The 11,149-nt window shown below is 33.7% G+C and overlaps 1 protein-coding gene across 2 annotated transcripts in view; it reads left to right on the top strand.

The window, feature by feature from the left end:
* Positions 1-1,297: 1,297 nt before the first annotated feature.
* Positions 1,298-11,149, top strand: part of tai (taiman) — an 87,796-nt gene continuing 77,944 nt past the window's right edge. The window contains exon 1 of one of the 2 annotated variants that reach the window (XM_069048418.1): positions 1,298-1,377. In XM_069048418.1, the coding sequence (XP_068904519.1) occupies positions 1,313-1,377 (65 nt within the window). In that variant the 5' untranslated portion in view covers positions 1,298-1,312. Of the gene's footprint in view, positions 1,378-2,123; positions 2,404-11,149 lie in introns of those variants that run through there. The other variant, XM_069048425.1, reaches the window with a different exon arrangement.

The raw sequence follows: 11,149 nt of genomic DNA, 5'->3' as shown, positions 1-11,149 counted from the left end.
TATAGTTGAGTTTACAAATTAATGACTTTTATACACAAACAGATTTTTTTTTAAATCAGATTACCAAAAATTATGTTGTCCGAGTAGGTAGGTACATTTCAAAAGTAAGCTGAACATACTACAAATCTCATACAGAGCTTTGAAGAAATAAAAATTATCCCATCATTACAAATTGTATATAAAAAAATAAAAATTAGAATAGGGTAATACTAATAATAATAGGATAATACTCGTCCGCATACTTCGTAAAGGATACAAAAACAAACTGACGAATTGGGAATTGGGCTGGAAAGTTCTTCCTCAAACACCACATACCCTAGCTTAGTTGTTGCACCAAGCGACTACCGCGTGTTTAAGTCCTGCATAATTATTTTTCGCTGGTGAACACCTTTCAAGAGTCGATGACTCAAAGATACTTTAATTAAAAAGACAAGAGTTCTACCGCGCCGAGTTGACAAATTATGTGACAAAACGTTGAATCTTGTTGAAATTTAATAAATTAAACATTATGGTGCGAAGGTATATGCATTACAGACGTCTTGAAGAGCTAAAGAAACAAAGACTGCGAATTTTGCTAATTTAATATTTAACACATTGCTCCCTTAAAAATTATCATTTCTTGTGTTTTACGAAATAAGTCAAGGAACAAGGAGTAGGTATTTGAATTGTATTTAGCGTCCTGGTCGTCTCGACCGTAAGTAGACCATATAATTTTGTATTAAACAAAGTGACGTCAAATGAGATTATTTTATTTGCCTCTAATAAAGGTTGGGTTCGTGTAATTACAATCAACTAATTACAGTGTATTAAGGCTAACATACTCAGATATACTAAATTTTGTATGCAAATTGTAAAGCACCACAAAGTGGTAAACCTTCCATAAGAGTGCCAAAATGAAAATTATAATTTCTCAAATTTCTGAATCTGGTCATGAATCAACAATAACGAATGGTAAATGTGTATACGTCTGCAGAACAATTTCACTTACAAACAAAACGTTAAGTCTACATGCAAATATTCCGATGAAATGGATAGTGACGCGTTGCTGGTTGCCTAGCAACATTGTTGTCAAGCACGGGAGCGCATGGAGATTAGGGAGTCTCGACCAACACGATTCTCCTTGTACTTCTTTATCAATACGAAAATCGCAATTTTACAATGTGAAAATCAATTTGTACTAACATCGCAAGAGAACTACAATAAACAGTGGTGTTTCCCGTTTAATATTATGTTAAATATATTAAGTGACAATGTCGGTTTTTTGAGAAAAATCCAATTTGGTAGTCATGTGTAAATACTTGATTGAACCGGAATGGAATCTTTTCACTCTCACTATCTTTATTTTGGAGAAAATGAAGACAATAGAAATGAACAAAGGTAAGTTGAATTACGGCCCTTTTAAATAAGTATATGTTCCATTATTCGCTGATTATATTTCTAACTTTCGTTTTAAATTACAATTTGAATTTGGCGGGGCTGTGCGCCCTCTAGGGTTGGTGACACTAAACTGGAAAGAAGTGTTCTAATATTATTCAAAATTTACCCTAGAATAACTAAGTTTGAAAAAGTACGGCGATGATTTGTGAGACAATTTCTGTTACTAAACGAACACTGCTTTTAATTATTTTTAAACATAATTACACAACTAGAACGCAACAAATCCAAGACGTAAATGTCTTGGACGAATTAAATCGTCACATTTGGTTCATTTCTGAAAATCATGTGAACCTGGAAAGAATATAAAAATGTTTTTGCGTCGATTTTGCTCTCATCCCTTGTAAAGAACAGTTCAATAATGTGGCGCCTCAAGCGGTGAGCTTACTTACCTTAAAAGTGGATAGAGCGCACCACTTCGCATCAACTCGCATGAATAAAATCAAAATTACCAAATATCAGCACTGGTAACGAAATAATTACAGTAACGAACAGATAATAAAAATCCACATTTTCGACTGTAATTGGTCCTACTATTATTGGAAATATTATTCGGGAATGAATTCACGCTGACAGGTGCATGTCAATGTTTTGTCCATAACCTTGAATTGGACCAATGGGAGATTGCGCCGCGTTACTTCGACCAATCAGATTTGTCTGCGAGCCAGGGTCAACAAATCCTTGTGAAATAGCCGAGTTTTGTGTCGGCCATGTTGAAAACAACCTTTTCTTCGACGTGTGCTATTTTTTGGTATTTTTCACGTGTTTGTGTGCAATAAAGGCCCATAACAGTCCTACAAGTGTTGTGTCTTGGTTTTCAGTCGGTGATCTGTGCAGTGCATAAATTCCGATGGAACTATTTCGGGGCAGTACGCGGTGTTTTCATGTAACAAGACCTTGAATAGTGTTTGGCTTCCAAGCAAACTTTTCAGTTTTGGATACGACTCATTATGATTTTTTACGAAACAGGTAAAGAAATCTTTGTGCGCATTCATATTAAACCTATTTTAATGTCGAAAGTATGAGAATAATTACATACGAAGCGTATCTTGACTCTGTGCAAGGTTAGGTTAGGTGCATTCAGATTCTAGGTAAATATGCCTGCACAGTGAAACAGTTTTTTTGCTTACTCGGTTAAGTTGCCGGAATGTACAATAAAGAACGCTATTACATATCAGCAATAGTGAAAATTATTTGGTTTATTGATTGATAACACCACATTTTTATTCCCACCTGTCTCGTCTCTACTTTTGGTCCTACCAAGTATCAACTGAATATCTCCTTTTACGAATTGTATGTTTTGCTCAAACGTGTGAAAAATCAATTTTCTGTTTGAAACGACGTTAAATTGTCAAGATAAGATATTATACGTAATTCAACACCTAGTATTGAGTATTAAAAAAACATACAAATAACAGATTAGATCACTCCTAGACACATTTTGTATGTATTCCTTTATCAATTTTTTTTGTTAAATATGTCCCACAAGATGTATTATTTGAAACTGAAATCTATTGTAAATTTTAGTTTACACATGCCATAATATACAGGCTGTATCTAAAATGCGTGTGTTTATTTTAACACGTAGCAGAGCCTGTTAAATGAAACGTTTTTTCTATTTGCATTTTTTACGAAAAAGCATCACAAATTGATTTAATATTTTGAATCAATTGGCGATTCCAGCTCTCAGTGAGACATCTGGTGTGAATTGTATGCAAAATTTTAAGACACACTCAAGCCGGTGGCTTGATTGAAATTTATTATTTAAACATGACTAAAACTAAGATCGATAAAACAAATTGTTGTGTGTCGAAAAAATGAACTAGAAGCATGTTTCTATTTATTTCCGCGTTGTGGCGTAAAAGCAAAATATGTTTTCATCGAAAATATTTTCGGTTCTAAAGACCGGGTAGAGAGAAGGAAACATGGGGAAGTGCTTTATTAATGGGAAAATCTTCCTCTAATTATATGGGGGTCTGTAGAAAACACTTTAAAAAAGAAGACTACATTTGGAAGTTAAATAAATATGTAGTATTTTAAGGTTATATTTTTTAGTGACACTGAAGGCACTTGCTTGTAGACATAATCCAATTTCGTACCTACCTTGTTTCCACCACTTTAGTAACACTACATAAAATTAACTTGGCACACACCTTCCACAACACATCCACTTTCTGCTGTAGCCCGTGATAAACTAAATAAAATAAAGTTTGGTCGTTTTGTGTAACCTTAAAAAAAGCCATCACAAAAACAGCAAATTTACGTAAAACCAACAACTTATTTTAAAAAACAATGCACAGACATAAGCAGATCGAGCGGGAGTATGACTTGGCAACAGTGGCGCCCCCAACGGTAGCCGAAATGGCCAATTAGCCTATGGGTAAAGTTGAATTTGCTATTGTTATAAAAACGGCGCTTTGTCAAAAAAGTTACATTGTTATAGAAAAAGTTAAATTAAAATTAAAATTGTCATGGTTACAAAAAAATAGAGACTTTAAGTACACAACACGACTCGTTTGGTAAAAATTGGGGGGCAAAAAATCTTGGAAAACGAATTTTGCAAAATATTATAGAGAAAAGTTTCATAAAATTGGAGTTCTTCCACTGGTTAAAATTAACACACGTATTTCACTTCACATACACTCTGCATAATTCTTTAGTGGTATAAAAATATTATGGAAAAAAATCTTGAACGGATGTTGAATCAATAGATGTGCATATTATATCACCATACATGAATATAAAATTTTATTAAATCATCCAATATTATCGCAAATGCTAATCGAAAACAACCAAAAATTATACCTATACAGTTTGAGGTTTAGTTATTTAAGCAAATACAGTGTAATTTCGAATTAAGTGCAAGACTTTCCCAGCCTTAGGCGATGTGGTGAAGATGTAAAAGATCCGTAATTTTGTTTTAAGTAGTGTCTAAATCTTTACGTTGATGTTTTCCAATCAATGTAAACATTAACATGACGAAAATACAAATTTATTTTGATTCTGTCAACGCTGTCGATCATTTGGGTTGACGAAGAAGATAAAGAAAGGTCGTTTGATCCAAACTGAATTCACCAATAAAATACTAAAGCAGTTTTATATGTTTAAACAATATGCCACCGAGTTGTACGAGAAAATGAGTTCTGACACTTAGAATGAATTACAAATTTTATTTTTTTTAAATTAATGTTTTACATCGTGATTAAAGTTTATGATAAAACCACACGAATTTGTGTTTTATGTTATTTGTCAGATATTTATAAAGGTAATGCTACGTCTTTTAGTACTTAATTGATTTGATACTCAGAAAAATATAATTTTATACAATCAAGAAAAATGCTATTCAAGAAAAGGAAACTGTAGTAGTACCTACTAATGAGGTAATTTTAACATCCTGTCTTTAGTCTTCCTTTTATCAGCAAAAGTCATTTTAAAACAATTTTAGGTAGAATGAAATGCGTCTAACGAGTAAAATGATCGAACAACAAAATTATGGCATTATTAGTGAATTGATTGGAAAATTAACAATAATATTAGACTAGAGAGACTGTTTTTCTGATGGGAATGATTTTTTCACATTTATTATTTATGAGTTCACGTTGGAAGTTGCGTGTGTTTGTGAATAGTTTAGATGATTTCCAAAGATTCTAAACAGACTAAATGAATGATAATATTTAAACCAAAAATAGTATTGTACTTTTCCAATGTATGTAAAGGTATATGGCCTAATTTAACTAAAATATCGATCGCTAAAAGTTAAACTGCTGCTATCTGTATTGTGTATCACATAATGACAATGAATACGTTTGTAAATAACTGCTTTAAAAACATTATCATTAAAAATTATTATGTAATTAGACGTTACTTTGTTCGTAAAAAAAATGAAACTTATTTGTTTCTATTTAAGCTGTGTGCATTTTTTTTTTGGCAAGTTCTCTTTTTACAGATTGCATAGTTACTAATAAATTCGCAGTTTACACTGTGATTTGTAAAAAATATATAAAGAATCACCATTATCACTTACGCCTACATGTACAAATTATATTTTTACTTTGTTCGTGTTCCTGCTAAGCCGTAATAACCGTAATCAACACCTTAAATACAGATTAAACTTTTATGCTATTATGTATTTTTAAATATACATATGTATGTATATGTATTTTATTTTTACAATTGGCTTTTCATTTGATGGAGCTAACGCAAAAGTGCGTATTTTCCCGGCCAAGTTTTTGCAGATTGGCAAATTTAACTTAAAATATTTTCGGTTTTGCAATCCGTATTTATTTTTTCAAGAAGATTCATCAACAACAATTGTTAGCAAATTCCATATTAATAAAAACAGAAATTATACCGTGTGCCTTCTATTTTGATGTACAATATATGTATTTATGATAGGGTTGTCCAAAAAGTAATGTTGAAATTAAATCAATAACAAATCACGAGATAAGCCACATCAAAATGCATGCATGTGGCGTTACGTCTGAGATTTATTACACCCTGTCTCAGGAGCAATTTATTTACTGTCTTGTTTTACAGGTATTGATTGCTTTTACGCAATTCGTACTGTAAAATTTTAATAAATTGATGATCACGGCGAAGTCTAATTTTTGAGTAATTACACTCTCACCAACTTACAAATTGTTTGAGTACAATAGTTGCTGGTGGTATTTTTTTTTTAATTTGGAGTTTCTCGATGGAACGTAAATATATTTATTTGATTATAAGAATAATTAATTTTAGAAATAGATATGTAGTTGTAAGTACAGTCATGCTCAAATAAATCTAGGACAACTGCTTGTTTGGGTTTTAAATGTGACTTCGAGCAGTTAATTAACATTTAATTTAAAAAATATTTTGGCTAAAATTAACAAATCAATGGTCCTTAGTTTATAAAATACATAGAGTTTACAAATACAATAGTCCCAGTTTTATTTGAACATGATATAAGCGTGTTGTTTGTCTTGTTGTATTCTGTGCAATTATTTTTTTTAATGAAAATAAAGTATATGTATTACCGAAAGGATAAAAGTAACAAGGAAAATTAATTGAATGTTATGGTTTTAATAATGCGTTAATGAAATCGGATTCGCTATCAGCAATAGCGGCGTGCGCTGTTAAAAAAACAAAACCAGCAATATGCCTACGCGTTTCCATTTACCAATATGGCATGTAACATCATCTTCATGTGCGTCGGTCGCCCATATCTGTCTCACTTAATCTTAATATATTGTTGTAACAGGTGAATTTCTTTACGGTTGAATAATTTTACCAATGATAAAATCGCCATGAGTAAGTGAGGTAATGGCGTTTCCGCTGCCATTATTCATTGAACAAAGATCCCGTTGGGGAATGGACAGCAAGACTGGAATCGACGCCGTCCGCGACGTCGTTTTGCTTCACGCCACGAGCGCGGATTTTATGACGGTCCTAACCTATCCCATGGTCTATTGTGTCTGATGTTTGATGAGGCCATCACACTCGATTTATGACCCCCCATAACGACACGAGCAATTTTAATTGCATTTTTCATTGGTTTCACCATTAATCCGCCGTGAACTCGCGTGTTTGTTGTTTTATTTGTTGTTGGACTCTGGCGGTTATTTTCAGAACGAACAGATGTATCAAATTAGCAATGTATTTGAAGGCCGCTGCGATTTTAAAACCAGAATCCATTTACTCTGGTTGTTCCTTCCGAGAAAATCCGATGAAAATATAGATTGTTGGTGCCGATAATATCAACACGTCGCAACTGTGGTGCTTTCGTGTACTTTTTGTTGATCAATCAATGTTTGCTTATTTTTCTCGATGGCATCTTTGCAAAAAGCCCCGACGAGATAAGGTTTCTTGGGTGCTGTTGTTATTCATTTCAGTAAATACATGTCGAATCCGGCGCAGGACGTGTTATCCACTTTTCATATCGTTGTTTGTTTCCTTCGATCAGAGCAATAGAGTTGGTGGTGAATTTGCGGTTTTCCCGTCATTACATCGCCATGGAGATCGGTCCCTAACAACCGCCAACTTTTACTCTTCGAATAAGCTCTAAATTGCTTGTGCCATTTGCAAGCAGTAAGAAAATTAAAAATGTCATTTTCGTCGTTTTCAACGTCAGATGTTTATGCTTTGATATTGGGACGAGGACAATCCTTGGAACCTTTTAACAAAATAGGTTTTGTTGTAGACGTTGTAGTGTTGAAGCTATCAAACTTATTTGAAAGATTAAGGCTTATTGGCGAGAAACGTTGGTGTCGGATAAATGTCTGTATTGTGAAAATTAAATGTGCATCATATGACATAGACGTCTGCGTTGAATCCCAGTTGCAAGGAGACACTTCGTATAGTACACATATTGTAACCGTATTTCCGCTAAATGCGTAACTTTTTGCTCATTGTGCCATCTGTAGACTATGTTGTGGGAGCTTCATTTGATTATTTACATCTTTATCTTCTACAACTGCTACCAATGGTATTTAATTTCAGAATTTAAAGTAACTTGAGAATGTTTTTTACCTCTTTATTTGTTTTTACTATTCCTAGTCATAATGAACGCAATATTGATAAAGTATAATCTTGACGTTATTGACAGATAATTTATGATCGATTGTTATTAACAGTTATTTACGATAAACTTTCTACTTTTACAGCATCGAGATTCTGGCAAATCAAAAATTTGTATTGCCCAGGGTTGTGTGCGTATTTTTTTATTTTTTTAAGTACATAGCTATGTACTGCATATGTGAAGTTGTATTTTCATTCTTCAAAGAAATGTTGTTTAAAATCATATGTAAGTATGTATGTAAATATGTACATACTTACAGTGAAATTAAAAAAAAAAGTGATCGTCAATATCATTTCATGTCATTCAATTTTATGCCAAAATGTGACATTGGTGACCACTTTTTTTTAATTTGACTGTACATAACGGGTGTTTTTTTGGCGCCGAAAAGTCGATTGGGAACGCACCTTCGTATTACAGCTCCGATCAGCTGTTTAATTCTAATATGTATTTTTACGTGTTTTTCTGCCAAATGGTTATTTCTCATTCTCTGGGAGTGCATAGGGAGTGTAGTATGTCGAGGATTTGTCTCTTCAGTAATATTTTTTAGTTCAAACTGGCCCTTGTTACATTTTATTTGTAGGTAATTTCTCTATTTCACAGTTTTACACTTGTTCTATCTGAAGCTCAATTTGAAGAAGTAATTTAATTGTCGAGATTAAGCAACCAGTTAAGAGAAGTGATCTTTTAAATATGTGACATTTTTGTGTACATGTTATTGGTTTCGTGCTCGATTTCCATGCTTGTCGGTGTTACTTTGTGAAAATTCTAATTCGTTTTCTTTAATCTGTGGAAATAAAGTTTGGAAAAGTTCTTACTTGCTATGGTCGAATTACTGATTGTACCAACGGACAACACGATTGTGTCATTAGCAATAAATAAAAACGTTGATTGCAGCACCGGCTATTTACGTCATCCTTCGGAATAAAACGTTTACCGTGCAATAATCGATCCGTTTAGTTTATCTTGGACCAAAGACTGGTATTTTAAGGTTACAATGCAAATTTTATTAGGTTTGGTACTAACCGTTTTGGTCACGTTTGGAATCCACGCCACAATGTTAATGTTGCAGATAGTGATCGAACACGAAAAGAATAATTGATTTTCGCTGATAGTTTGTCATTTTTAGAAAGAGTGATGACGGCGAATAGGACAGAAAGCATGTATGTATCGCATTGTAGCTAAATGAAATAGATAACCGTATGGATGTTATGTAAGTATAATAATACTTGTTTGTTGGAGTGTTGCAATCCACCTTTCTAATGTTGTCGCCCAATTTCGCCTGACATGCTGCTGGTTTTTCCACTGACATCACGAAAGTCCTCCGTTATTCGACATCCGATTTTCGATGAGCGAATCTCGTGCCATCATCCGGTGCCATTCGGTCCTTGGATGTGGCACTGGTGCTACAGGAAGTCGTACGTTTGAGTGCGCGTGCCATATATCGCGTGCTGTACGACGGGCTGCTGGACGTCCGGCGTCCGCTATCCTGGTGCAGTGGTTCCCGATCGGCCTTGTTCGGTCCTTCACCGGTTGTTACCCCGCATTCGACGGCGCTGTTTCCAACACCGCGGATCGCCAGTCACAGCGATGCCTCTTAATTCCCAAGCTAATTTGGATTACGTCGTTTCACTCGATAAACACCAAGGATATAACGAAGGATCAGGACTGTTTAATGAAAGTCAAGAGTCGTAATGACACTTGACTTCTCGTGTGTATTCAACGTGGAAATGTTCCGATTAAACGGGGACCCTGAAGGGTAATTGATTGTTAACGATGTCAGATTACGTCGAGGGTCTCGAGGAAAATAGTTGGTGGCACGTGGTGATTTGATAATATCTGTTTGGTAATCGAATATCGCAGGAGAGATTAAATTTGATAAAAACAGAAAAACTGTACAATAAAAGGGGGTCACAGTTATCGACGTTGAGGATTTTTAAAATAAAATGTTTTTTTAATGAGTGGGTTTTCTGAGATTCATGTCCTTTCCAATGTATCCCTAACAAACATTGACATTGTACGATTCGCTACGCAGAACAAAAACTGATGCTTTTATTTTTTATTAATTTACTAACAATTAAGTGCATCGGTTTGATCGCTTTGCAACACCTTTTGTGTGAAATTAAATTTAAAACTTTAGTGCTTGTTCAAATTGAAAAAAAAACCGCAGAATAATATTTAGTTTGAAAATGTTCAGCCTACACAGTTTGAATTTTGTATGAGATACAGAGAACTTCAAATAGTTATTTATGGTAAAATGTAATTTCGAGGCCAATTTGCTTTACTTATTGTAAAGTGTAGTAACTATGTGTTTTATAAGAACTCGACCATTAAGGAGGATCTCTAAAAGCGTTTCTAGATTATGTCTGCGAGGCTCGGTTTGAAAAAAAAAACATAGTAGTTGCTGCTCAGCAAGCAACTCTAATTACAAAATTTGTCATGTTGTTTTTCTGGTGTGTCTCTGGAGGGTGCTTTTTGGTCGTTTTTTTGTGTTGGTAATTTTGTAAATTAAATTATAAAAATAAATCTACTAAAGTAAATGTGACAATATTAAAGGAAATCATGCTGTTTTATTAAAGAGACTATTATTTACCAACTATTTAGGAAATTGTTTACTTATCAGTTTAATTATTTTACGTATTAAATATCAATAAGTTGTTTCATTATTAAATGTTAGTGCTTTTTTGTTATGATATATAAACTAGTTAGCAAATATTTAGCGGGTTTATTTGAATTATGGAAGTAAAAATTAGATAGATTTTTATATATCGTGTGAGCTAACTAAGTGATGGAACTAAAAGACCTTTGAAACGGTGTGTATGACCTCCCTTGCTCCCTTGCTATTGGAAATTTCAAAGTTGATAGTGCTCTCAGTTCCATCTTGATCTAGTTTTTGTGCGATGTCGATCTATCTTGCTTGGTACAAAAGTTCGAAGGAGAGAGGGGGACTATTTACGCTCAGACTTATGTATCTAGTACATCTGTTGTCAGTAATTATGTGATTTTTTTTCAGTTTTTAGTATATCTGAACACCGAGTGTTGAGAATGTGTAGATAAAACAGTGCGTAATTAATTATCTTCAGATAACCGTAATGACTTGAGAGCTATAAATATTAGGTTCACGCAGCATTGGCGCAATCATGTTTTTTTTTTTTTTGTAAA

The sequence above is a fragment of the Tenebrio molitor genome, chromosome 5, assembly GCF_963966145.1.
Source record: "Tenebrio molitor chromosome 5, icTenMoli1.1, whole genome shotgun sequence".
Taxonomy (NCBI): Eukaryota; Metazoa; Arthropoda; class Insecta; order Coleoptera; family Tenebrionidae; genus Tenebrio; species Tenebrio molitor.
Note: the sequence above shows the minus strand (reverse complement) of the source record. Positions and strands in the feature narration are given on the sequence as shown.